At 37.0% G+C, this 26342-nt stretch overlaps 1 protein-coding gene across 1 annotated transcript in view; it reads right to left on the bottom strand.

Annotated features, from left to right (window-relative positions):
- The window catches only part of ABCA13 (ATP binding cassette subfamily A member 13), a 442652-nt gene that overhangs the window by 62342 nt on the left and 353968 nt on the right, over window positions 1-26342 (bottom strand). Inside the window, 6 exon segments of the mRNA XM_077118896.1 lie at window positions 6001-6110; window positions 8637-8829; window positions 12487-12740; window positions 18160-18316; window positions 23327-23442; window positions 25734-25911. Of these exon segments, the coding sequence (XP_076975011.1) occupies window positions 6001-6110; window positions 8637-8829; window positions 12487-12740; window positions 18160-18316; window positions 23327-23442; window positions 25734-25911 (1008 nt within the window).

Below are 26342 nucleotides of genomic sequence, written 5' to 3'. Positions count from 1 at the left end.
CTCTCCAAGTTTCTCTAACATCACCTTCAGAAATCCAAGTGGATGTATTATTTTGTTTGCTAAAGCTGCCGTGATGCATACCAGAAATGGAATGGCTTTTAAAAGGAAAATTTATTATTATAAATTTATTAAGTTCTAAGGCTATATTAATGTCCAAACTAAGGAATCCAGTTAAACATACCTTGATGCAAGAAAGCCTAATGGGTCCAGAACACTTCTGTCAGCTGGGAAGGCATGTGGCTGGCACTTGCTGGTCCTTTAACTTCTCATTTCAAACAGCTTCCCCAGGGGCATTTTCTTTCTGCATCTCCAAACATCTGGGTTTTCTGTTAGCTCCAAACTAGACTGTCAGCTCTCTAGCTTTTTCCCAAAATGATTCCTGTTAAAGGACTCGGTAGGTGGATTAATTCCCACCTTGAATGGGTGGAGAAACACCTCCATGGAAACCAGCTAATCAAAAGGTCCCACTCACAATTGGGTGGGTGACATCTCCATGAAACAACTTAATCAAAAAAGATCTCACCCAACAATATTGAATCAGGATTAAAGAATATGGCTTTTCTGAGGTACACAATAGTTTCAAACCAGCACACATATTTTGAATCTTTCCTTTGTGTCCTCCATATCTCTTCACTTATTTCATATTTTTGCATGCTGTCTATTTGTTTTTAACCCAACCATTTTGTTTTCCTTTTTTAATTTCAATGACCACCTTTTTTAATCTTAGAAAGTATTTTCCTTTTAAATCTGTTCTTTTCACAATGTCGTGTTGCATCATACATTTTCTTTGTGAGTTCTACTATATTACTTTCTTGGTGTGACAATTCTTTTCGTTGTATCCATTAATTTTATCCACAGTGGCTAGTTATACCCTGTGAGGTTTTTTATGTATGGTTTGAAACACAATTTTAATGGGGCCCTTTTCTTAGATTTGAAAAGCCTTTATTGCCTGGGTGAGAGAGCATCCTTCTAAAGCAGTTTTGTGTTTTCTGGGGAACACAGCTTCAAACCACCACAATGTATAAGTCTATGATCAATGAAGGGCCACACCATAATGACAGTGGTTGGCTCCAGAAAAATCTTCACACTGGCGTAGCACAACAAGAAACCTACTTGGTTTCTGCTTTGGCTCAGAGTCTAAAAGAAAAAAATCTCCCACAAAATTGTATCCTTTGCAGGTTGCGGTTTAACTACCTGTGGTCTATGAGCTACAACTCGACGCATCCAAGAATTTAACAAAAAAATTGGTTCCAGTTCGATGTTTACTTATGGAAGAAGAAAACACAACTTTTTATAGATTTGACTTCTGGCAAGCCACTTAATCCTTCTGATTCATGGATTCTTTGAAGGTAAAACTTGGATAATATCCTCTTCCCGAGGCTGTTACAATGAGAGCAGATCAAGAATGGAAAGGCCCTAAAATAATGCTTGGTAGATAGGAGAGTCACAATCAACTATGACTATTGCTGTTAGCCTTTTACTTTGTGCCTGGGCTGCAACATCAGGCATTTTCAGGATCCAGACCATCACAGTTCTCAGTTCCCTTAGTGATGCATAATGGATTTGCACAAACTGGGGGAAACTGGGGCTATATGTTCTAACCAAGGGCAATCAAAATTAAAAGTTTAAATACTGTGCTGCACCAACACCACCATCCCCCCAAAAATTGCATGTGATTTTTGACCTGTCAGTCTGTGACTGCTACAATTATACCGGGAACACATGATGTAGTTTAAACTAAATTTCACTGGTCTGTTTTGTAACAAATTCTTAAGGCGTATACCTTAATCTGAAGTATGAGGTTATGCATTAATGAAAATTAATAAATTAAACAAGATTTTTAAAAATAAAAGCATTTTTCCTCATAATATAACCTCAAATGAGAGATAAAATAAACCTTAATATCCTGAATGACTGAATCCATGTGTTTCAATTAGGAAGCAGTAAGTTATAAACTTCATGGGCAGAAAGGTTTATTGCTACACTGGAAGTAGTTAAAAATTCCATTGTATTTCTAATTACCTATTTAATTCCTTGAATATCAATGCTCAATTAACATTACAAATAATCAAGGTTAAAAATATAATTAATGCTAGTGTGATTTAGTTATAATTAAACTAATTACACAGATACATAGTATAATAAGGGACTTGCAGACCATCATGGGGATGTAAATTTATTCTTCCTTTCATGAGCAGCTATTTGAATTTCATTTTCCAATTATTTTATAGATGACAGAATGAAATTATAAAGGAGAGAGTCAATCTTCAAGGGATGAAAAAATTGAGCATACATTTTTGTTTCCTTTTGAAATTCTGATTTCTTTGTCCATATGAACTTGTAAATAGAAAAACTAGATAGAAAAAAAATTTTAAAGACCACCATAAGCAACAGAAACCCCTTATGTCTTATATCTATGGCTGTAGGGAAAAACAACAACATTATAGTTTTCAATTCCGTACAACACAATGCCCTTTCAGAAAGTTAACTATTACATATAACTCTCTTTTCATAAATAAACTGCACTTACTCAGCTAGTAAATTCTATTTTCTGTTCTGGAACACAATTAGCTCCTAATGTTGATTTTTCACCAAATGACATAAACCAACCAAAGTGAAATTGTACTCTCTTTTCACAGACAAAAAATAATTGTAACAGTTAAGAGACTACATAGAAAAAGCACTGATTAAACAGGTAGCATTTGGAATCAGATAATACTATCAAGTTTCCAACTTTCTTATTTAATTTGGAAAAGAATTTTTCTTAAATGGCAATACATGCCTATTACAGAACAACCTGACTTTTATATGGAATATCATGGAACCCTCATTCAAGCATTTGAGTTACTATTATCCTAGTATATGGATGAGGAAACTAGACTTGAAAGAATGGGGAAAAGAAGAGAAAGGGAGATCCAGAAAGCAAAAGCTGTAAGAAAGCCATAGTATCATGTATATCATATATATCATAGCTTTTGTGATATATTCTAATCCCCTATGAATGAAGTCAGAATGATAAAGAGTATATTTGGTGAAAAAAATTAAAAAACCTTAATTGTTCTGAGAATAACTGTAAACCCACTGATTATCCAGAAAACTGGGCAAATAAAATGACAACCTAAAGCACTTCATGTATTGGGGGAGAGGCAAAATTAAATTCAGTGCATGATATGTGGGTTTAGAGAGGAGCCTCAGCTCTTATGAATGCGACCTAGAGAAGCTGCGTGGGGCATTCAGTGGATCAGCTAGCGGCAGCACCAGGAAAAGTTTACCCCGTGACCAGAAATGGAATATTCTCAATATTGCTATAGGATGGAAACCCAAAGCTGTTAATCCAGCTTTGGGTTAGAAGGAGGCAAAAAAACTGCTAGAGAAAGAAAGAACAAAAGCAAAACTACCTAAACAAACTCAATTGCAAGCAAAGCTGGCAAAATTCCAAGAGCCATGAAAACATCTAACAAAAAGGAAGCCAAATAAATAATTAACAGATGAATTAATTCCTGCTGAAGAAAAATTTATCTGGATAATATCTAAAAAAAATATGCAGAGGCTTTTTAAGGAAAATTATAAACAAGTTAAATGTTTTTAAAAGTGTCTGAATAAATGACAATAATACCATAGTAAAGAATAAGACAAAAATGTATCAGAAAGATGGCAAATCTATAATATAAAGATGAAGCAATTATAATCAAAATGCAAGCACTGTGACACTTTTACTGATATCGAAAAAATAGGATTTTAAAATTAAGATGTAACAATAAAGGTTCCGAATTACCCAAATATTTCTGAAGACATAAATTTAATACAAATACAAACTTAAGTGTAAATAAGATCTTTAAAATTAAAACATGGCAAACAGCTCTAAGACCTCAGAAAGATAAGAATTATTAAACTAGATTCAAATAGCAAGAAATCACAAAGGGAAAAAATGATAACATGGACTCAGTAAAAACTGAGAATTTCTATCATAGAAACCTTTTAAACAAAATTAAAATACAAGATAAACTGAAAGAGATTGTATGCACCAAATAAAAAAACACAGAAGGATTAGTTTCCAGGAAAAGATATAAAGTACTCCTATATTAATGGGTAAAAAAAAGACAGGCAACCTGACAGAAGAAAGGACAATGAGCATGACAGACAGTTGGCAGAAAGGAAACCTATGTAAACCAAAGCCATGGGAAAAACATTCAAGTTCCTGAGTAATTAGGGAAGTGCAAATTAATTTAAAATGAGATTTCATACCCATTATACTTGCAAAAATGTTAAAAATTTTGATAACCGTTATTGAAGAAGATTATGAAAACGGTTGTAGAATAAGTATAAATAATGTATACTATGCAATTTTTTAATGTTATCTGATATTTAAAAGTGTATCTCTCTCTGCACAAACACCCACACTTAATCAAACCACATACATAGACAACAGATAAAATTAGACGTATACACCCAGATATGTAGGTATATTTAAATTAGACATGAGCATTGAAAAAAGACACGCGAATGTTAGCACTGGATTTTAGGATTAAAGGGAAAAAAATTGTCCTTTTGATGCCTAGTACATCATAGATGGATAATAAATATTTGTTGAAAGAATTAGTCAGTTAATAGGTGAATATGATATTTTTGAGCATTTTTAAACACTGATTTTAAGCCCATACTTAAAAATCTAAAGCAAAATTTCTCCAAAGCTATTAAGGAATGGTTCTACGATCCCAGTAGAGAGACTGAAACTAGGGTACCGAAAACGTGTTAGCTCTTTACATAATGATCTTCAGAGAATGTATATATAACAAGCTACATGGCTTTCATTATGTATTTTCTACCACAGAAATCTGAAATCTATCACCAAGCTCCAATAGTTTGCTGTAGTATGAATAAAAAAGGTAAATGACAAAATCCTTAGAATACAGTATTGAAAATAAGAAGTGCTGGGATCTAGAATGGAATACGGAAACATCTATGTTAGGGCACACACAGGTGGTGTATGGAGATGGGGTGTCTAGAAAAGAGCTGTAATAAAATTAAACTTGTATGATTTCAGTTTGGGTTATTAAGTCAGTTTGCCATAAGGGAAGCCTCAGTAGACCAACCATAACGTAGCAAATCCAGTCTCCAGAGACTTTTAAAATATAGAATTTCTTCTTCATACAAGAGAGGGAAAAAAAACAAGCAAACAAAACCCACTAACAGTCCAGACTAGGGCAAAAAGAGAGGTGACAGCATCCAGGGCCCTGAAGGAAATGTGTCTAGGTAAGCACTGCAGTTGAGAAGGAGCTACAGAATAGAGAGGCACGTGGAACAAGCATGAAAGTGCTGAGTTAATATAGGAATATGAGAACATGGAATAAGCTGTAATAAAACTCTTTGCATGGGCTGCCTACAGAGCATTATGTGATAAGCTAGCCTCATATACAGCCTCTGGGTTCCAATCCTGGCCAGCATTCTCCTTCTCATTTGGAGTGAGGGGTATAAATGTCTTCCTCAATTCATCTCATCCCCAAACTTCACTTCAGTGTTTTTAATATGTACCCTGAACCCAGACCAAACTAGTAATTATTATCTTAAAGAAAAGGTCTGTGTGGCAAAGAGAAAGAAACCATCTGTTTTTTTCTGGCCACTTTGTGATGGGAACATTTGTGGGTTTATCTAAAGTTGAAGCAAGAAGACCCAGCACTTGCCATTTCTTAGGGAGCTATGTTAACTACAAAGAAACTGAGCACCTTCAAGCCTGTGCTGGGTGCCTCCGAAGGAGGTGTACCCTCAGCTGCTTTTGCCCAAAATCTTCTTGACCTTTGCTCTGCCTAGAAATATTGAGCTCAATTAATCTATATTTGGAAGTACTTTTCCCCCTTCTGAAAAGTGGTAATATCGGTAGGTAAATTTGGAGTAAATGACATCCTCAGACTCTACTCCACAGGGCTGAGGGAATGCTCAGAATTCTCTGGGCTTGATCATTATCTCCTTAGGCAAAAAAAATTGATTTGACCCAGATTTTACCCTGTGGGAATCCTGATGACAGCATGGCCTGAAGTTGGAAGGATGTCACCAGTCAGCATTCTGAAGGTGGTACTCTTCCCAGCTCCATTCACTCCTAGAAGCCCAAAGCACTAAGAGAAGAAAAAACGTAAGCAATAAAATTAAAACTATATTAAAAACAATGTTTATTTTCAACCAACTCTGAGTTGTTAGTTTGCTATATTTGTAGACTTTTAAAATCATCTTATTGTATAAAGTACAAATGGGTTACAAAATATCTTCAAAATCATCATAGCATATGGTATATAAATTTAAGCATTAATACACAGATAAGGAGAGCCATGTGTAGAAGACAAAGGAGGATGAGAAGTAAATGCTAACTAGCTCAAATTAGGCATAGATTTCCTATAGTCACATAACTGTAGGAAACTGCTAAGGAATTTTGTCCCTTTGGTGAGTATTGTATTTTCTGGAAGTCATGCCAAAATAATCATTGGTATCTTCCTGAGTCTATCTTCATATATATTTAAAAGTATTTCCTAAACATATTCTATTTCTGCACTCCCCATACTCCCTACTATCAATCCGTCTATCTATCATCTCTTTTCTTCTCCTCCTTCCCCTTCTTCTCCTGCTCCTTTCACCCTCCTCTTCCTCCTTCTTTTCCTTCTTCTTCTTCATAATCATCATCATCATCATCAATCTACACTCCAACCAGCTTCTCGGCCTTCTTACATACCTTGTTTTTCCACTGAAGAGATTGTTTGTTCCCTGTATATTCAGTTCTAACCCAGTTTCTAGGATCATCCTGACCTTAACCAAGAAGGCAATATTTAATGATCATACATTGATACTCAGTATTAAGTACATTTATTTCTGGATCCTATCCTGTTATATGTTCAAAGTAACTTTCCTTTCTTTTCTAAATCCATCCTTTATTTTATTTCCCAGTATAACCTTTGCCTAAAATTCTACCTTAGAGCTTTTCTGGGTCCTGCTAATCACCTTCCAAGGCATTTGATTCCAGATAGCTGCAGTTTGTTGATAGGTGCTGCCATCTACTGACAGACTCTGCTACCATAAAATGGCTTCTTGACTCCTTGAATCCTGGAAAGCTGACTGCTTCTGGATACAGTTACCCAAACAGTATCTCACCTAACCATCATATTTCCTATTGGTACCAGTGGGTGTCAACTGCTTTCCTGCATTGTACCGTCTTCATTATCATGTTTTTCCTAATCAACTGGATTACCCACTCCATCATCTGAAAAGTGGGCCATCTTGCTCCATACCTGACCTATGCCATGTCACTGTTGTCAGCTGGACCATGTCTGAGCGAGCTGTCCCAAGGTACAATGCCATCAGTCTATCCAAGCCATACCTATTCTTCAAGGCTGAATCAAAACCACTGTTCTAAAAGAGCTCTTCCAGCTCATGCCAGCCCACATCTGCCTACTTGTCCTTCTATGGATTTTATAGCTCTTAAGACAACATCACTCATTTGCCTTTTAACCTTGTTTGACCTTGAGACAATATTTGTGTATATGTTTACAATCTCTTGTTTCCTACTCAATTATTAATTCCTAGAATGAGAGGGACATTTATTAGCCATCTCTGCATCTTCCACAGGCTCTTGAACATAATTTTACATTCTCAATAATTAAGTTGTGATGCTAATAAAACCTTCAGAAAGCAACTCAGACTTAAATGACATTTTAGAATTGTTTTAGATAGCTGGAGCATCTTAAGAAAATTTGCAAGTTTTTCTCTTATCCCTTAGAGGCAAAACTACTATCCATTTTCTAAAGCAAGAGTAATAGTTGAATAAGTTGCCTAAGTCTTAGAGAAGCTGTGAACCACAATTACAAAAAACAAAATCCTTCCTTAATATTGTGTCCTAGTCTATAAGCCACTGTCTGAATTTGAAGGCTAATATTGGTTGTTTTGCTTGTTCACTCAACTTCTTTCTATTTCAGAATACTCATATCTGAAATGCCTACTATCTGCTCCCAGGTAGGACATGGATGCAAATCAGATAATGACAAAACCTACTTTGAATTTTGTAGGGGCTTGGAACAATATGAATACAATATGCTCTTTTATTTTTAACAGTTAATTAAAAGCAATCATTTCCGGAACTGATTTTCCTTTATGCATTAAGCACAAATCAGGAACAATTTGTATGGCTTCTGTCAGTTCTGATTAAACATTTCCACTTGAATTAATGCCACATGCACAGAAAATTTTCTGAGCTATTTCTATGGTGTGACTTTTCTTTACCTTTTCTTCTCCTTTCCAACTTCTACTACATGGGTCTAATTGGCCACTTAAAGGATACTGAATTCCAAGTAAGAGCTAAAAGGTTTTCCTTAGTTAATTGGAGTCACAAAATATTTCCACTACATAAGAAGTGATTTCATAAACTAACAATAATTACAACTTCCTTTGACTTGAAATTAACCCCTATCAATTGATCAATAATGTTTTCACAATAGAAAGAGCCAACAGACACTCTACTCATGTTCCGCTTCTATTGATTTTATAGAAATTTCTGAAATTTTCAGGCTTCTTTTAGTTCTGATTTCAGATATTCTGAAAGTAACACAAGCATATCAATAATTAGAATTGCATAAGGCTAAAAAACAAAGCTTCTTTACCTCTCTTCTTGGTATGCCCAAACTAATATCTTGCACAGCAGTGGTCTTCTTGCAAAGGCTTTGATAACTTTTACTAAGGTTGTGTAACACAAGAATGTCTCCACTAGTTCTTCCTTCAAACACTCTCAGTTGCTCTTTTTCAACATCTGTATCCTTAGAAGATTTGACTGTGCCTCTGGGGGCAGAGTGACCCCTGGGAAGATAAAGTCAGAATTAATTCACACCTGGAAATTGTATGGAACAGTCTACAAAGAAAGAAAAGTCAGAGATCTGTAAACATAAAAGATAGGGTCTTTGGATCTCTGCAGTATCAATTTTCCACAGTATCTCAGTTCTGCCACCCTGATTGCTGATTACTAGCAGGAGTCCACTTTCATTCACTAATATGAAGGAGACATATACGTTCTTAGCAGGCACTAAAATGGGTCGGCACTAAACTGGAGCCACTTTTCAATTTTATGAATAAAAATGTCATGCCAGCTTTTTGTGCTAAAATGTATAAAAAGCTATCAACATTATCTTAAGAAATCACCTTGTCTAAACATTTTCAGTAAAGAGATTAAATAGATCATTTAATAAAGTACATTATCTATAAAAATATGTAAATATTCTAGTTACATAGTATACATTGGGTTGTATAAAAGGATCGCACAGCAAACACTGCACAAAGCCTTGTGCATTGTATTCAATAAGTATTTGTTTGATGGATATAAATGTCATTTTTATTGTTATTTATTTACACTAAATCTGAACTCCTCATTTTTCAATCTTCTTTATGATTTTCAATCTGTTGCATTTCAACTTTCAAATAAATTTCAAATTCCCATATAAACTGTAAAATGTAATACATTATAATGATTCAGAAGGTACAAAAAACAAAAAAGGTACAGATCACTGAGTTAACACCATACCAACATCAATTCCCTGTTTCTGACTATATAATATGCCTATGTAATACATAGTATCACATTATCTTTTGGCGAAGCTGGTAAAGAACACATAGGGATTCTCTGTACTATATTTGCAACTCCTTATGGGTCTTAAGCTACCTTGAAAAGCAAAGGTAAAATAAAAATTACAACAGTAATATATATAAAATAAAATATACATTGGCTGGTCCCAGCACCCACCAGCTCCTTTCTCTGTTTTTTCCACATCTGGAATCACTACTTGATAGACATATAATTTCATCCACAAACAGCATAAATGATGAGAAGATATAGCTAGGTATTCAGGAATATACATCGTATGGTTCCATTTATATAACATTCATAAGGCATGAGAAAATAATTGTGATGGAAATAAGCATAGCAGTTGCCTGCAGGGTGGCTAGCAGCTGGAAGGGTTCAATGAGGGGGCTACTGAGAGCTGTTAGTGTCCAATGTATTAATCTGAGAGAGGATCACATGGGCAGGTTCAATTTGTAAAAGTTTATTGAACCTTATGCTTTATATATATATATATATGGTATAATTCTATAATAAGCTTACTTAACATAAAGGTAAAAAAGGTGCAGACCTAATCCAGTCTCACCTTTTCCAGTTAACCCTGAATGCCATCCTGGCTTTCCAGAATTCTTTTTGATGCTCCAACAGGAAATTGTACCATTCCATTCCTGGATCTATCCTTGCTATCACTGGGAATCTTTGTACATACAAAGGTGGGTCCCACCCTCTGAACTTCTGATCTCCTGGTTCTAGGTCAGGTCCAGGTATACATAATTGTTTAAATCTCCTCAAGTCACTCTAATGTGCAGAAGATACTTGACCAAGGTTACAGGCACAATTCCATATACTTTTACTTCCATCCAACTACACTCAGAAATGTGCTATTTCATTATCGCACAACTGACAATCCAAAAACAATGGAATCTATATCATAGAGGAAGATTCTGAATGGATTCGAAGTGTAGCAGGGCCTTACCGATATGCAGCACACCTAAACTTAGGAGAGAAATGCCATCCTGAACAACATGACTGTTCTGATCCAGCCAGCCCACAGTGTCCAGACAGCAGAGTAGAGTCCAAATGGGAGAGAGAAGAGGCAAGAACTCTCAAAAATCCATCTGGGATGACTGGAGGTCAGGATCTCTTAGCAGAAAACCCAAAGCCGGCAGTACAATGTTGGAGACTCAATCACATACCCATAAAAGACCTTTTCTAATCTTAATCCATATTTCTGTGAGTGGGAACCCATTTACAGGCAGGACTTTTGAAGATGTTATGAGTTGTGGCTTGAATTCATTTGCAAATATGATCTTATAAAGACACTTTAGAGAAGACCAAATTGATTCCAATGGGTCTTAGTTCATATGATGGAAGTTCTTATAAAGAGAGGAAATTCAGGTGCAGTCAGTCAGAAATGGGAAGCCAGAGAAAAGAGCAGGAGCTCCATGAGATGGAGGACTGCCCTTGCCAGAAAGCTACTGACTCCAGGGGAAAGTATGACCTTGCCGACATCTCGATTTGGGGCTTCTAGCCTTCAGACCATGAGACAACATCTCCTGGTTGTTTAAACGAACACACTGCATGGTATTTTTTCTGACAAATGAAAATGCATGGTCTGCTGGATCAGATCCAAAGAGGGCAGGTTAGGGAAACATGACAAAACAGTGGGCTCAGCACACTCAGGACCACAGACAGCATCAAGTGCCACTCACAGGAAGATAGCTGAGGTGGAGGGAAGGCAGGAACTCTCTGTTGCCTAAATGCAGAGAACTTGTTTGTTTCTATTCTCATTCAAGGTTCAACTACTACTACAAAGTAAGATTTTAGTTGGTTTCTAGCCAACATATTCCCTGCCTGAAGGAATAGATAGTCAAGCATTACAAGATGTGTTGGAAATATTGTGAAGGCATAAAATCTAGCCAAGGAAGCAGAGGGGAGACAGGAAGAGAATCTGGCAGTGAAAGAAGTGAATCCTGGTAAAGGATACAGACTGCGTACCAGATCAGAGACACATGTGCATCTATGAGGGGTTAGCCACAGAATTCGAATAGCTTGATTGAATATGAGGCACCAGATTTGAGGTGGACCTGCTAAGAACTTTGGACTTTACCTTTTAGGAAATGGTCACTGACCTGGTTAGATTTGGGTTCTCAAAAACAAATTGACCTAGTTACATAATCAGAGTAGCAGTCATCTATGAGGGAGTAGTAGGGGAGTAGTGTCTAAATTGAATTACATGTCCATGCTCTGTAACCTTCATTTTGTCAAAGAACAATAGTGACCATTTACCCTGGATTACAAAGGTATTCGTTTAAAATATGGTTTAACTTATACTTTTACTGCACAAAGCAAATGTAATAAAGGAAGCTTTCTTTTCAGAGAAAAGTCTTTTGATACCAGAGAGCAGAGCACCCTGATATCTCCCAAAGGGGATGATTCTGTACTATCATCACCTAACAAAGAGAAGAACACAGTAAAAGAAATAATGATATCTGGGAAAGGGTGCATGGTTATCTGCACTGAATTTCTATACACACCTGCTCTCAGGAGCTAATAATATTTAGCTACAAAAATCAATTGTATTATGGTATTAACCAAATTCATCTCGGGTGCTACAGTCAAAGTAATGGGGAAACTGGGCAATTTGAAGGTGGAAAATACATTGAGATAATTAAATAATTGGAAAAATTGATCTCACAAGTTGTTACCTTATCTGTTGATATTTTCTTCTCTAGCTGTTGAATGGTACCAGTAGAAAGTTATATAATCGTAACTCATTAGAAACCATATATAACAATAATCAGGCACGTTTCTTATCTAGCAACCTCCAGGTGAAGTTTTCTCTCTTTCTCTTTACCCAACAGATTCTGAGCCATTCAACAATGCAGAAGAGCAGGGCATACCTTCGCTGCTGCAGAAAGTCCCAATGCAGCAGAATCCTCACTAGGAGAAGAACTGTGCCCTGTAAGGTAAGTTCCACGAAGATCCAGCCCAAGAAGTTCATCTCAAAGGGACTCACATAGGGATCAATGCCAAAGTTGTGGGTCAGGTCATATTTGATCTGATTATAACAGAGTTCTATCAGTCCTTGACCCAAACAGAATTGAGGGAAAATGGTAAAGACCCACTTGAGAATGTCATAGATGTTCTGTAAATTCTGTGCAAAGAAAGAGGGCAAAACAGAAGTCAAATGAGAAGTTATCTCCCATTTCATAGCACATACCGATAACTCCCATTTCTCCTTGGCTAGTATAACTTTCAAGTCCTCCTTACCTCAGCCACTCAATGGCACAATCAGAACAGCCTAATGAACACGCACCCCACCTTCTCTACTTCTCTATAGTCTTCCATCTCTCTGCTATTGTTGAATACAGTTAATGAAAAACATCACCCTCTGGCTACTGCTATTAAAACACAGGGATTCCAATGTTTATGCTACCCAAGACTCAAATATTTCCATCTAACATTGGTCATTACTCTTTCCCAGTCTCCTCCTCATGGATTTCAAGCCTTCTCTACTTTCCTCAAATCACCTCAGTCTCAGAAGAAATCTCCCAATTTTCAGAGGTCTTCAACCTCCCAATATTCCAAGAAAATTCATCATCCTCACTTTCCCTTTGCTAACTCACTTCACTCACATTAAGTCTTCCTGCCATCTTCCTTGAAAAGAAAGGTTTTTATTGTGCTCAGGATTCCATCCTTCCCCTCCTCTAGGATTCAGACCACCAATTGAGCTCTCTCTCCTACATCAGCCTCCTCTTTACTGGGGACTTTCCTTTAGTGTCTATCATGCTCAAGCCTTCTCATCCTACAGAAACAGCAAACCCTCCCTTAAGCTCACATCTTCTTTGCCTACCATTACTTCACTCTTGTATGAAAGTGTTGTCTGTTTTCTATTTCCACATCATCACCTCTCAGTCATTTGGTAACCCATTGTCATTTCTTCTGAAAATGATTTCACCAGGTCACCAAAACTCTATTATTGAATAATGCAATGAACACTTCTCCCTGGCTGTCAACTGATCTTTTATAAGTACTTGTCACCAGCGAGCCCTCCTTCCTTTCAAGAAGCTCTTTTCCCTTGACTGTTTTCCTCCAGCCTTACCAGCTGTCATGGTCAGGTTCATATGTCAACTTGGCCAAGCAGTGGTACCTGTTTGTCTGGTTGGGCAAGTGCTGGCCTGTCTGTTGCAATGAGCACATTTCATAGAATTAGTTCATGATCATGTCAGTTGCATCCACAGCTGATTCCATTTGTAATCAGCCAAGAGGAGTGTCTTCTGCAATGAGTGAAGCTCAGTCTAATCACTGGAAGCCTTTTAAGGGGATTCAGAAGAGACAGGCTGCTCTTCTTGCTTTGGCTGGCAAGTCTCTCCTGTGGAGTTCATCCAGACCCTCCATCGGAATCATCGGCTTCACAGCCTGTCCTGTGGATTTTGGACTCTGCATTCCCGCAGTCACGTGAGACACTTTTATAAATTTTATATTTGTGAGTGTTCCCTATTGATTCTGTTTCTCTAGAGAACCCTAACTAATACACCATCATCCACTGTCCTTTAGACTGTCAGGGATTCTGTTTATTGTCTGTGTGTCCAAAATATAGGCCTTCAGAGTTTTCTCCCTAACCAGTGGTTTCTCACACTGAACTCACTACCTTCTCTGGACTGGTGACTACCAAATCTCTATTCTCAAGCCAGATTTCTCTACTGAGCACCCGACTGTGGCTCCAGCTTCTCAGTGCACATCTCCTCATGTACTCCATGAGCATTGAATTTGACATGTCCAGAATGATGGCTCTTTTCTATCAGAGTTCCCAAATAGTCAACATATTTATTGAAGATCTACAATTTCCCATGCTCTGTTCCAGGTGCTAGGATATAACAGAAAATGTCCATCACAGGGTCTACATTTTGAGCCTAACCTCAAAACTAAGAGCCAATAAATTCCTATTGTTTAAGTCAACCCATTTGCATTGCATGGTATTTGTTTTAACAGCTAGGAAACTAAAATAAGTAGTCATAAATTGATGTGAGTATTTGAATAAGTGAATATTTACATAACTTGTGAAATGCCTATTCATATTTAGAATATAGAAGGTGATAAATATGCATAGTTGTCATTTTCAAAAATATTAAAATTAGATGGTGTTGAAAGGATAAGAATAAATTAAGGGGAAGGAGATCAAAAGAGATCAAACAGGATACAGTTATGGAGAAGGCAGAAAAGATGATGGGTTGAATATCTGTACATTAAATTAAATGATAAATATATACTGGATAAATTATATATGCCAAATAATTTGACGTTTCACATGAGTTATGTTATTGTTTTTACCATAAGTGCTTGATGAATATTAATTTTAATTTTTAATGATATTTAAATTATTGCAATGTTAATATATCAGGTGGCCACTGGGTGCTTTCTGTAAGTCTTCGTTACTTTTAGCTTTATGCAACTTATCACATTTCATTTTCAATAAATTTACAAAGTACTGAATACTAAGTGAATGTTACCAATCAGGAGAGTCTTACAGAGGGTGATAAACCCATCCCATCCTCATCGTGGCAGAGCCAGGGCTTTAACCTGATCTTCATGATCCAAATCCTAGGATCTTTCCATCAGGGAACGCAGCCTTTGGGGAGATGGCACTGAAAGTATAATCTATGCACTTGACCTTTAGACTTGGTGCTGCTACTTTAAAGTATTTAACCCAGAAAGACTTTTTTCACTAGAACTAACCAACAAGGGTATGGGATCATTTAGACATTGAGAGTTACAGTTTGCATCTTTCTCTCCTTATGTTCAAGTTCAATAGTTGATCTATAAATAAGCAAGTTGTTGTTAATAAAGAAGGAAAATTGTCATAATGAGTATACATGAAACACAAAATGGGTCTATCATAGCATAAATATTAAGGAACAATACGACTGACTTGTCAATTCTACATTTAATGCTAGATGATCTCCAGTTTTATCTTACGATGCAAATTTGCAGCTCTACTCGCATAAATGCAGTTTTAAATGGTTAGATTATGGTTTATTGTCTCTTGCATACAGACACAGGGAAATTCTGAAAGTTTCATTTATTTTTCCCTACTGTCTATCTTGACTGACTGATTGTCACTATTTATAGATTTTAAGCAGTCCTAAAGAAGCTTATTAATCCCACTTTTCATTAAACTATGTCCCTGGATCAATTAATGCACCATAAAAAGGAAATTCTATTGCTAGCTATAGTATAGAAACAGCAAAGCATTACAGCTTTAACTCAGAAAGTGATAATTAGGGAAATGACATATAAATGGTGATGACTTTATATCTGACCTTAAAGACATCAAAACGGTCTTGATACAAATACGAACAAACCACAATGAACATTGACTTAGCAAATAATTCATACATATGAGGGGGGTGTACCTGTACAAATTTATGGGCATAACCATTGATTATGTGGAGGTTAGTGAATTGACCATTGTATAGAGAAATAAATTACTGAAACTCATGAGCTTACCCATACCTATATTATCTCTTCCCCATGAAGAATCCCCCCCACAAATAAGAGAGAGAGATCTTCCAGATCCTAAGTTAGAACCCAACATTTATTTTCTATCAGAATCAGCTTATAAATTTGGTAAAAATTAGAATGGTCATATTAACACTATAATTTGTGCACACAGTGGTTAATACTGGTTAAAGTGGTTTTTAAGACCAATCTATAAATCCAGTCACCCTTCATAGCATTGATCCTATAAGAACACATTGCAGACTCTACAATTTAAAGATGATCATCTGAAATCATTTATAATGCAAGTTTTCATAAACAAAAATGCAAAATAAAGAGCAAAGGTAAAGAAAGACCCCAGCAAAAGCAAATTGATTTTGACCCATTTTTTTTTTCCACAACAACTTATGTCTGTAGCTTTTTGCCAAGTAAGCAATACGTTGATTAGCTGGATATAGCAATTGTGTTCTACTTACCACATTATTAGAGCCCCAAGGATAGAAAGGCTCCAGGCTAGTTTCTTCTTTTGGTCTGGAAAATTTTTCCTTTTTCCTTTTCCTTTTGGAAATAACTTCTCCTTCTTTGCTTCTGTCACAGAGAGTGGATATCCACTTCTGATTTTCTCACCCTTGAGATTATGGCTTGAGTCTGTTTCCCTTCACACCTTAGCTCATGACTGACATCCCTAACGGCCCCTGTTTTATTAGAGAGCTGATGGAGGAGGAGGGAATATCGTATAACTAGCCAGTGCTGATTTCAATTTTCTCCTCAAATTAAAGCCAATTAATGGCTCTGCAAATTCTTTATTTAGAGTTGGACATGTTCATAACAATTAGTGTCAAAAATAGATCTGTAAAAATCACCAAATGGATAGCTTCCTTCGCTGAATGTATACATACTTTACCACTTACAAATGTGAGGCATGACAATAAAAACTAACATCCTAGCCATCCTATGAGAGTCTGCTAACTCTCTGGAAGTCCAGTCATGAACAAGTGAACCTGACTCATGTGAAATAGGCATCAGTCCCTGTTTCATCTGAAATGAGACCAACAACCAATACATCCTTCAGAACCAGTAGCTTTATATCATTTCCTGACTATTTTCTCAACTCATGGGTCATTCGAACTCCTAGTTACCTGGAAATTACTAAATCCACACAAACAGCAGGGAGTTAGCAGACAGCAGTGTGATCCGAGGTATAAAAGGAAAGCAGGAATGAAAAGGATGGGGGAAGAGGAGAGTGCAAAATCTAAAGTCCATTACCATGGGTAGCATATGGAATGCTAAGCAGAAAAAGGATGGGTTAAAGCAGAGGCCAAGAACCAGGCATGCCACAGCGGGGAGAAGATAGGAGAGGAAGGAGAAAAACATATGATAAAAGTGATACACTAGCAAAATCAGACTGAAGCTTGACCTAGAAGCCTGCTGGCAATGATAGCCTAAAAAGTGAGATAAAAACAGGTATGGCCTATTGATTAGAGATGTTCTCTGGGAGAGGCATTTTCCTTTTAGGGAAAAAGTTCTTCAATCACAAAGTCAATCCACAGAGATGGCCTTCTGCTCCAATACCTTGAAAGTATCAAAACAAACTTTGTGCCAGGGAAGCAGGCAGAATCACCTATGATAAACCTCTAGACCTACTCTTCTCCGAGAATGTGGGAGCCATTGTGGCCGACCCTACTCAGTTGTGCCTAAATCCAGAGGGAGGAATGTCTGTCCCCTCTCATATGACACTCTGACAGGACAAATTTCATTCATTCATTCATTCATTCATCCAACTATCTATTCAGTAATTCATCAGCAAAGAATCACTGAGAATGGTGCTGGAGACGCAGCAGTGACCATTTTCAGCAGCTAGACCTTATGGAGCTGCCGATACTGAGTATTTCTTTGCCACTCATTGCCAAGTCAGGCTGTGGCTCTCATAATGACATTAGAGTTAAATTCTTACAATGGAGTTTAAAGGCAGTGGACATAAGTACATTTCCATTTAATCCCACTTGGCAAAGCAATGTAATAGGCATAGTGGACTCTCTTCTACCTTTGAGGAAGTGAGGGTGAAGCTTACTGACCTGGGCTTTGGAGACGATGGCCAATAACCGAGGCATGATGGTCATGAGCATGGTACAAAGGCCAAAGATGAAGTTCAAAGAGATATAGGAGATGAAGGCTACATCTGAGCTTGAGAAGATTCTGGACATCAGATACATCCATGGAATAGTTGCATATCTGAAAAGTAAAATTAAGAAATAAGGTGAGCTTATCATCAAATTTATGTGCATAATGACTAAAGTATAGATGAGGTTTTATTGGCCTGGTCATTTTCTCACAAAGTGAACCAAAACACACTTTGCTTAATATATCCTACAGTATTTTCTAAAGACAAAGCATCATTTCTGGATCTTCTGAGAACACTGTGATATCCAGGAAAGAGCCTGGATTGCACTCAAACACACATCTCAAGGATGGGTTAGGACTTGCCAGGTCTGGACTTGGAGAAAATCAGTTGACTTTTCCCATCTTCTCCTCCCTGAAAATGGTTGTTTGGGTCTTGGTCCCTTGCTTTGATTCTTATCAAATTACCTACTTTTTTGTAGATAGAAATAAAAGATATCTGGAATAGGAAGACCTATGGAACTCTATATAAAAATAAAGCATAGAATAAAAACCAAAAGCTTCCTTTTGAAGTCAATTACATTTTGGGCACTGTATCATTAGCTTCCAGAGATGATACTGGGAGGTGGATATGATGATCCTACTTTTAAAGACAGGGCCATAGGGGATTAAGAAAGTTAATTTAAAATGGCTTGATCAAACTTTCCATAGCTAATAAGTAGAGAAGTTAAAAGTGGGATTCAGTTCTGTGTGCCACAAAGCCAGGTTGTGCATGGCATTTTTAAACATGGAATGCTAGAAACAGTCCCTACAAGTATCAGAATACATCAAGATCCAAGAAAGGACCCACAAAGACCCTAAAATGAAAACATCTATATTTCTACTTTCTTTCTCCATAATTCTTGAGCCAAGTTCCACTCATGCCCAACTTCCTTCAGCTTCTTTCTGTCATGGTACCCACTCTACTCCATAAAGGAAGCTGGTACTTTGAATTATGGAAACAAATGCCAGCAGAGAAGTCACTTACGTGAAATCATTCTTTCTCATGACTTCTATATATCAGGAACCCTGCAATTCCTCTGAACACTCCAGATAAACTTGACACTGCTGTCTTGCTGTGACTTATTGGTTTAACCTACAAAACTCCAGTGTCTTCTGAATGCCTAAAGTTTTCTGAATACGTTCACTAGTTCTGAAAATTATGAGATTTCAAAATGATGTGAGAGATGTTAGACCCTCAAGATAGCTATTTTTATTTAGTGTAGTTCCTTTTTCATATAAAATCTATAATATTGGAATAGATCCCTGGGTCAAAGAGATATATTCATATTTCAGAATAAATATATAATATGTGTGATACTATAAATTAAATTTGATTTTATTTCATAGATATCATTCAAGAGTAACCTGACTTATAATTTGGGTATAAAGAAATGACACATGCAAAAGCTTTAAAACAATTGTCCTAAAATAGTTACTGTACCAAATAATTATACCTAAACAATTATCAAAAAGGTAAGCCATGACTTCTTAGTGCTTTAAATTGTCAACATCTCTGTCAGAAATAAAGTTTCAAAAAGAAGAATCAAATCTTTACATTTACTCACACCCCATAAATCACATACTAACTCCCTCATACTCTGTGCCTTATTGGCCTTTTCACAGCCTGTATCAAAAACTGCACTCCCTCATCTGTCTGCTTTGAAATAATGGAATTGGAAGTGTTTTTTGAAACTGAAATATAGGCATTTGCATCTGTTTGTGAACCAAATTTTGGGGCTGCGCTAATTGCTGTAAATTTCTTTCTTAGAGAGAAGCAAGAATCTCTCAAACTTGAGACTACTGATTCAAGCTCAATATTCTAGAACAAAGTATGCCAAGTTGGTTCTTTTTTTGCAAGTGACAGCTCCTTATATAGCTGAAGATAACCATTTTGGTCCCCTTCAGACTTCACTTCAAAAGATCACACATAGCCAGGTCATTTCATTGTTCCTTATACGAGAAGGTATTCAAGAAATTCTCTGTTAAATTTTGCAATGTGGGGGTTAGGATAACTGCATAGCAGAACTTCACATGGCATTTGATGTGGCCTGCCTGGTACAAAGCACAGCAGGGTTATAAACTCCTTTCGTCAGAATCTTCATGACCAATAATGCCATCTCAGAATATAGTGGCTTCACCATTCTGCTGTCAAGACTGAATGACCCAACCTGTACTTGAAGGACCAGTTAACACTCTAACACTAATCTCTGCTCCATTTGTGATACTTCAGCATCTGTACCTTGATACTCTTTTACAAGAGTTTTCTGTAATGGATTATGTCATCTTAATTGCTGACAAGTGGGTCAAAGCATTATGGAAGAAAAAAGTATCAGGGACAAAGCCATAGTCTTAAAGGATACCACCAGAGAATTCCTATCATTACATTAATGATCAGTCTCTGAGTGTGTTTTTCAATCTGCTTTGAATCCATCCATCTTTCTTTACTTTTCCATTAATAATCTTCTCCAATATTTGGTTCAAACACTTTGTTGAAATCAACGCACTGGCAGCTTCAGTCTTCCTAATTTTTTTAAGAAATAAATTAAATGGTTTATATGACGTGATTTATTTTTTGGTGAAACCTGTGGTGGTTTCATAATTTCCACATTTTTATTAAAACATAATATCACTTAGATAATTATAGAATTTACTGGAGATTCACATACTGTTTACAAGTTTTTGGAATTTGTGGGAGGAGGTTTCCCTTTGAAAAGCATCTCCTCCCTCTTCACTGCATAAATTTCCCAAGACCTAGAACAGGATTCTGTGACCTTACCTTCTTAATCTTTTAGCATGAAATATTGAATTTTTCTGGGTCATAAAGTTTCAGTTTGTTTAAATTAACTAGTATCTCTTTTTTTTCTGACATTTTTAGGCTTTGATTTCCCTTTTTTGGTGCTACTTCTCCCCCTTTTCAATTTTATGTCAAATTTTCCTTGATAAAGTGAAAAAAAGGGAGAAACATGTTTCTGAGCACTTTTATTTTATTATCACTTATGAAGATTTATTCATTGATCCCTTATTTCTTCAGACTCCCACCAGGTAAATAGCACTGTGTAATGACTGAACAGGTTCTTGAATTTCAGCTCATTCTGGGATTCAGGCTTTAAGGCTCCCCTGAGGCTGCCTATACTTGCGGGGTTTTGCGGAGAAATAAGAGGGGTTTTATGGAGAAAGAAGAGGTGAGTCAACTTATATGGTCCCTCAGAGGTGGCCAGGGGGCATTTAGACACTGTGGTTCCCTAGATAGGGTCTTGTTGCTCCTTTATCTTGTAAAAGACCACAACTTACAGGGAAGACCACCATTTCAGAGTCGAATGGGTAGCTGTGCTCCAGTGAAGGAAAAATCTTTTATAATCTAAATTTATCTGTGAAGCCCCTGCAATGTTTCTCTGTGCTATTATTGGCCTGTCTCTCTTTGACCCTTCTTGACTGGAATTGGCACTAATTGCACACACTGTCTGAATTATCTCTTTAGATACTCTTAGTCTCCATAGGCCAAGAATTCTTAACCCTGTTGACTTATGAATTGTTGAATCTCTGAAACGCTTCACAAAATGTCACAAAACATTTGTCCAGAGAGAATTCTTACCTTAATTCAGATTTTTAAGGGGATTCACAAACAAGACAAACTTAATAAAACTTTCAAAAAACATGTATAAGAGTTCCGAGCCACTTGATTTTTGTCCAATTTTTTAAATTTGCTCCCCTAAAAGCTCAAAAATAATGTTATAGCAAAGTCTATTTTACCTACACTACAGACAGGATAACATCATCCATTAAATTTGAAATAAGTAGAGTGAAATCAAACTGTTTTCTCAGAACTGGGAACACACATATATAGATCTTTATATATGGGTTCATAAATTTCCAGTTGAGTATAGTAATAAGACTACTATAAGCATACCTTAGAACTAAAAACATAACATCTTTTAAATATTAAAATAATTACAATAGTAATATTAATGGCTAAAATTAATTTACTGTGAGCTCTGTACTAGGCATTGTACCCGATGTTTATATGAACTTCCTAATTTAATCATCACACCAGCACAGTAGGAGTTTTACAGGGAAGAAACAGAGTCTGAGATAGTAATTGATTTTCCCAAGCCCACAAAGTCAGCGAGTGGCAATATCAATATTTCCAAGCAGACTTGTCTATCTATCTGTCCTGTCTGCTTGCTTACCTGCCTAGCTATCTATCAGTCAGTCAGTTTGTCTATCTGTCTGTCTATAACTATAACATCCTATCCATCTATCTGTTCATCAATTCATTGATCCAGTAATGATATTTACTTCCTTAGGTAAAATTCTTGTCCCCTAAATAGATACCTTGAATTAGCTTAGGTCACTGGTATAACTGTGAGCTGTGTAAATGCCATTGCATTTGTTTTCTTTGCTTTAAATACAAGTAGAATGTTTTGTTAAAAAAAAAAAAGTATTAGCCTTGAATCATATATATTAGTATGTTGATTAGTTTCCTCACTCTGTACTTTAGAAAGCATCTCTTACATACTTAACTTAGATGTAGATATATAAGAAGGTGCATAATTATATATTCTGGATAGCAGGTGCAGATAATTTTGGGATCACTAGCAATGATTCCAACTTCTGATTTTTCAATTTTCCTCTGAGAAAAAAAAATTCTGGAATTTAGACAAAACGTTTCCAAATGACTGATAGTATAGGAGAGGGAAATAAATGGCAGGCTTAGGGCCTCCTGAGAGAAACTCCCCCAATTCAATTTCAGAGGTAACTGGATTATGAGTCTAAGCCTCCAGATTAATGTCAAAGTGAGAATAACAGTGAATCCATTTCAAATTGCACACGTGTGCCGAACACCTTGAGGGCTTTTCTGACACAGGGCAAAGCCTTCGTCATTATGGCCTCGAAACTCTCCCTTCCCCCACAGAGCATTCATTATCTTGCTCAAACGCATTTTCTCAGCATTGCTTGGAGAAGCCACGTAATTGCTTGAAAAGAGAGAAAATCATGAAGCCAACTGTGGTTCAGAACCATCCTGAGGGTTTTCACTTTCAGAAAACAAACCATAATTTTGCAGCAGCATTTCTCATCACATACCCGAAAAGTGCCAGCAGGAGGGCCGTGGCTGCCAAGTTCTCCCGGAAAGTAAAAGCTGTTAACTGGAAGGCGACAATAACGGCAACACACAGGCAGACGGAAACCAAGTAAAAGAGCTGAGGAAATCATAAGGAGGACAGGGGGACCTGTTACATAAGATGAACATATTCATCATCATCTACTTCTCCTGAAGTTTTCCTTTCAGCTTGCACTTGACTTTATCTCCTTCTAAACTACTCTGCAAACTGGAAGTTGCATAGCAATGCAATTAGCCTTGGAGTGCCACCTAGATCTATCTCCTTAGGGAAGGGCCTTATAAAATCCAGGTTCCTACAACATATATCTTGGTTTCCCACCACTCCTACAATGAAGAATAGACTCTTCACCCTGTTCTACGAAGACCTTGGTGGGACTTCTCACCTCCCTTCCCAACTCCACTTTGAGGACCTCCCCCAACCCCATACAACTGCTTTCCTGGCAAGCTCTCACACTCCAAGCTCTCTCTTTCTTTGAGGTCTCTTCAGAGGTCTCCCTAACATCATCCCCCTTGTCGACTTCTTATTTGTCAAATATCAGCTTAAATGCCACTTCTTGGCATCCTTCTTTGACCACCCAACTTCATTCCTGTATTCATTCTATAAATAGATCTAGTCATCAACCAGTTATATCTTGTGTGCGTATTTGTTCATTTATTTACTTGTTTGTTTGTTTTTTGCTTCTTCTCATAAGAGTATAAGCTATTTAAGAGGAGAGACCTCTACCTTATTTATTGCTCTAAGTTCAGCACAACAGACACAACTTGACTCATGGGGCTCTTCAATGATATGTGTTAAATGAGTGATTGTACAGAGTAAGCAAGGAGTGATTGGAGGAAAATGGACAATGGTCACCAAGCAAATAATACTTCCTGCCTTTAAACCCCAGGGTGAAAAAGAGTGAGGAGGATAAAAGGATAATAAAGTAAGGACTGCAGAAAAGAGAGGAGGTGCTGGGGTTCTGGAAACTTCAGATGCTCCCTGCTGTTCTGTTTCCTTGTGAGTTATCATTCTATCTTGGTATCTCCTTCCGCTTTCCTTAGGAAAACCATGGCCATTAGATGTCATTAAATGTCAGACATTAGAGAGTGGGCAGGCCAGCAGCAGCACATGGCTTTAGCAACAGAATTGAGGCAGGAATCAGATTTGCCTTCCAACACATGTCACGCCTCTCATATGATCTTAGGTAAATCCCACTCTTGAAGATTAGGGATTAGATGTCTAGCTCATCTCAGTCTTGCCTGATATCCATTACTTTCCTGAAGTGTTTATAAAATGTAGATTTCCAAGTCCTACCAGACCAATTGAACAATCTTTAGGGATAGACCCTGGGAAATCCTGATGGGTCATAAATGTACAATGATTATCACCCCTGGACAAGTGTAAAGAAGAACCTGATTAGGTCAAATGATCTCCTAGAGTTGAGGTAATTTTTAGGTGTGACCCATATAAATTGTACTTAACCCCCCCCAAACACACACAAAAAACTCATGTCACCTGTTCAAAAAGAAATAAATCAGCTAAATTATGAGCCAGCTCAAAGGAACAAACATGACGAGACCACTGATACACCAGACTGTAGCACAGAGAGGCAGACCATGTGTGGCTAGTGTAGCATCTGTTGTATTGAAGGAACTCTTTAAATTTCAGAACTTTTTTCCCTTCTATTAACTAAGGTCTGTTAATAGAGCTTCTGTTAAGTAAGGTCTTCTACAATATAAGATGAATCACATTTATAAGGACAAAGCAACACTTTCCTATGTAAAGGACAATTCTAAGTAACATGGAAAGAAGATATTGACCACTGAAGAGCCATTTATCATATTACATGTGCTTTTTGATTCAAGATAAGTGTTTTGGCTTCTGGTAAACAACATGACATTGCATCTGTTACTACCCTCTTAAGGAATGAATAAAATGATCTGGAGGATTTCCACTGGAGAATTGAATACATAAAGGAAAATGCTGATACCTTTTACTCATATATGCAAAGAGGTACAAGTCATGCTGGAATTTGTTTTATGTAAGCAGATGACAAATTATTTCTAATTATTTTTATCACCTCACCTACCACCTCCCAGAAAAAGCATATTAAAGATGATTATTTTCTCATCTCCCCAGTAAGAAATTTCATATTTCTGTGCAGGTCCCTGATTTTCCAGATTTGCACTATGCAGCTTCTTACTCTCATGGAGCAATTCTAAATGATTGATGGTGATAATTAAAGTGACTAAACTTGAAACAGTCTTACCAACAAATGATGCTTTCTTTTGTGGTTGGACTGAGGTACCCAAACCCCTTTCCCCAAACACAGACACACACTAAATGATCACTATTGCAGAGGTACACAGGATTGCATTTCCTCATCCTACCATGTCATACAGGAAGTTAATGAACCAGTATGTCCTGTAGCCAAGACCGCTAAGGTGCTGCAACCTCTTGGCTCCAGTCACCCTGTCCTTCACCACGTAGCTACCAATTGATGCCAACAGGATAGAGAATCCCAGAACGATGCAGAGGGCAACACCACACTGACGGATACTCTCCAAGCTGTAGGCAAAATAAAACAGTCAGACAAAGTGCGCTGGTCTCCTTTTGGTTATTAACAACCAGTGATAATAATAGTCATAAAAGCCATTAAAGAAGAACCTATGATTGACTAGGCTTATTGACCAAGTACATTTTGATTATCCCTTATTAAATTTCTTTGTACCGCTTTGAAAGGATTTACATACCCTAGAAAAGCCACGTTTTAATCCTAATCAATCTTGTGAGAGCAACAATTTCTTCTAATCTCTACTCAGTACTATAGGTTAAAAACTTGGTTAGGTTATCGCCATAGAGATATGACTCAAACAATTGTGGGCATTAAACTTGATTAGCTAGAGACATGCCTCCACCCATTGTATGCGGATGTTGATGAGTTTACTGCAATACTATGAAAGATGAGACATTTCAGAGACAGCTTCTCTTGAGAATGA

Source organism: Tamandua tetradactyla, chromosome 1, assembly GCF_023851605.1.
Source record: "Tamandua tetradactyla isolate mTamTet1 chromosome 1, mTamTet1.pri, whole genome shotgun sequence".
NCBI classification, from domain to species: Eukaryota; Metazoa; Chordata; class Mammalia; order Pilosa; family Myrmecophagidae; genus Tamandua; species Tamandua tetradactyla.
Note: the sequence above shows the minus strand (reverse complement) of the source record. Positions and strands in the feature narration are given on the sequence as shown.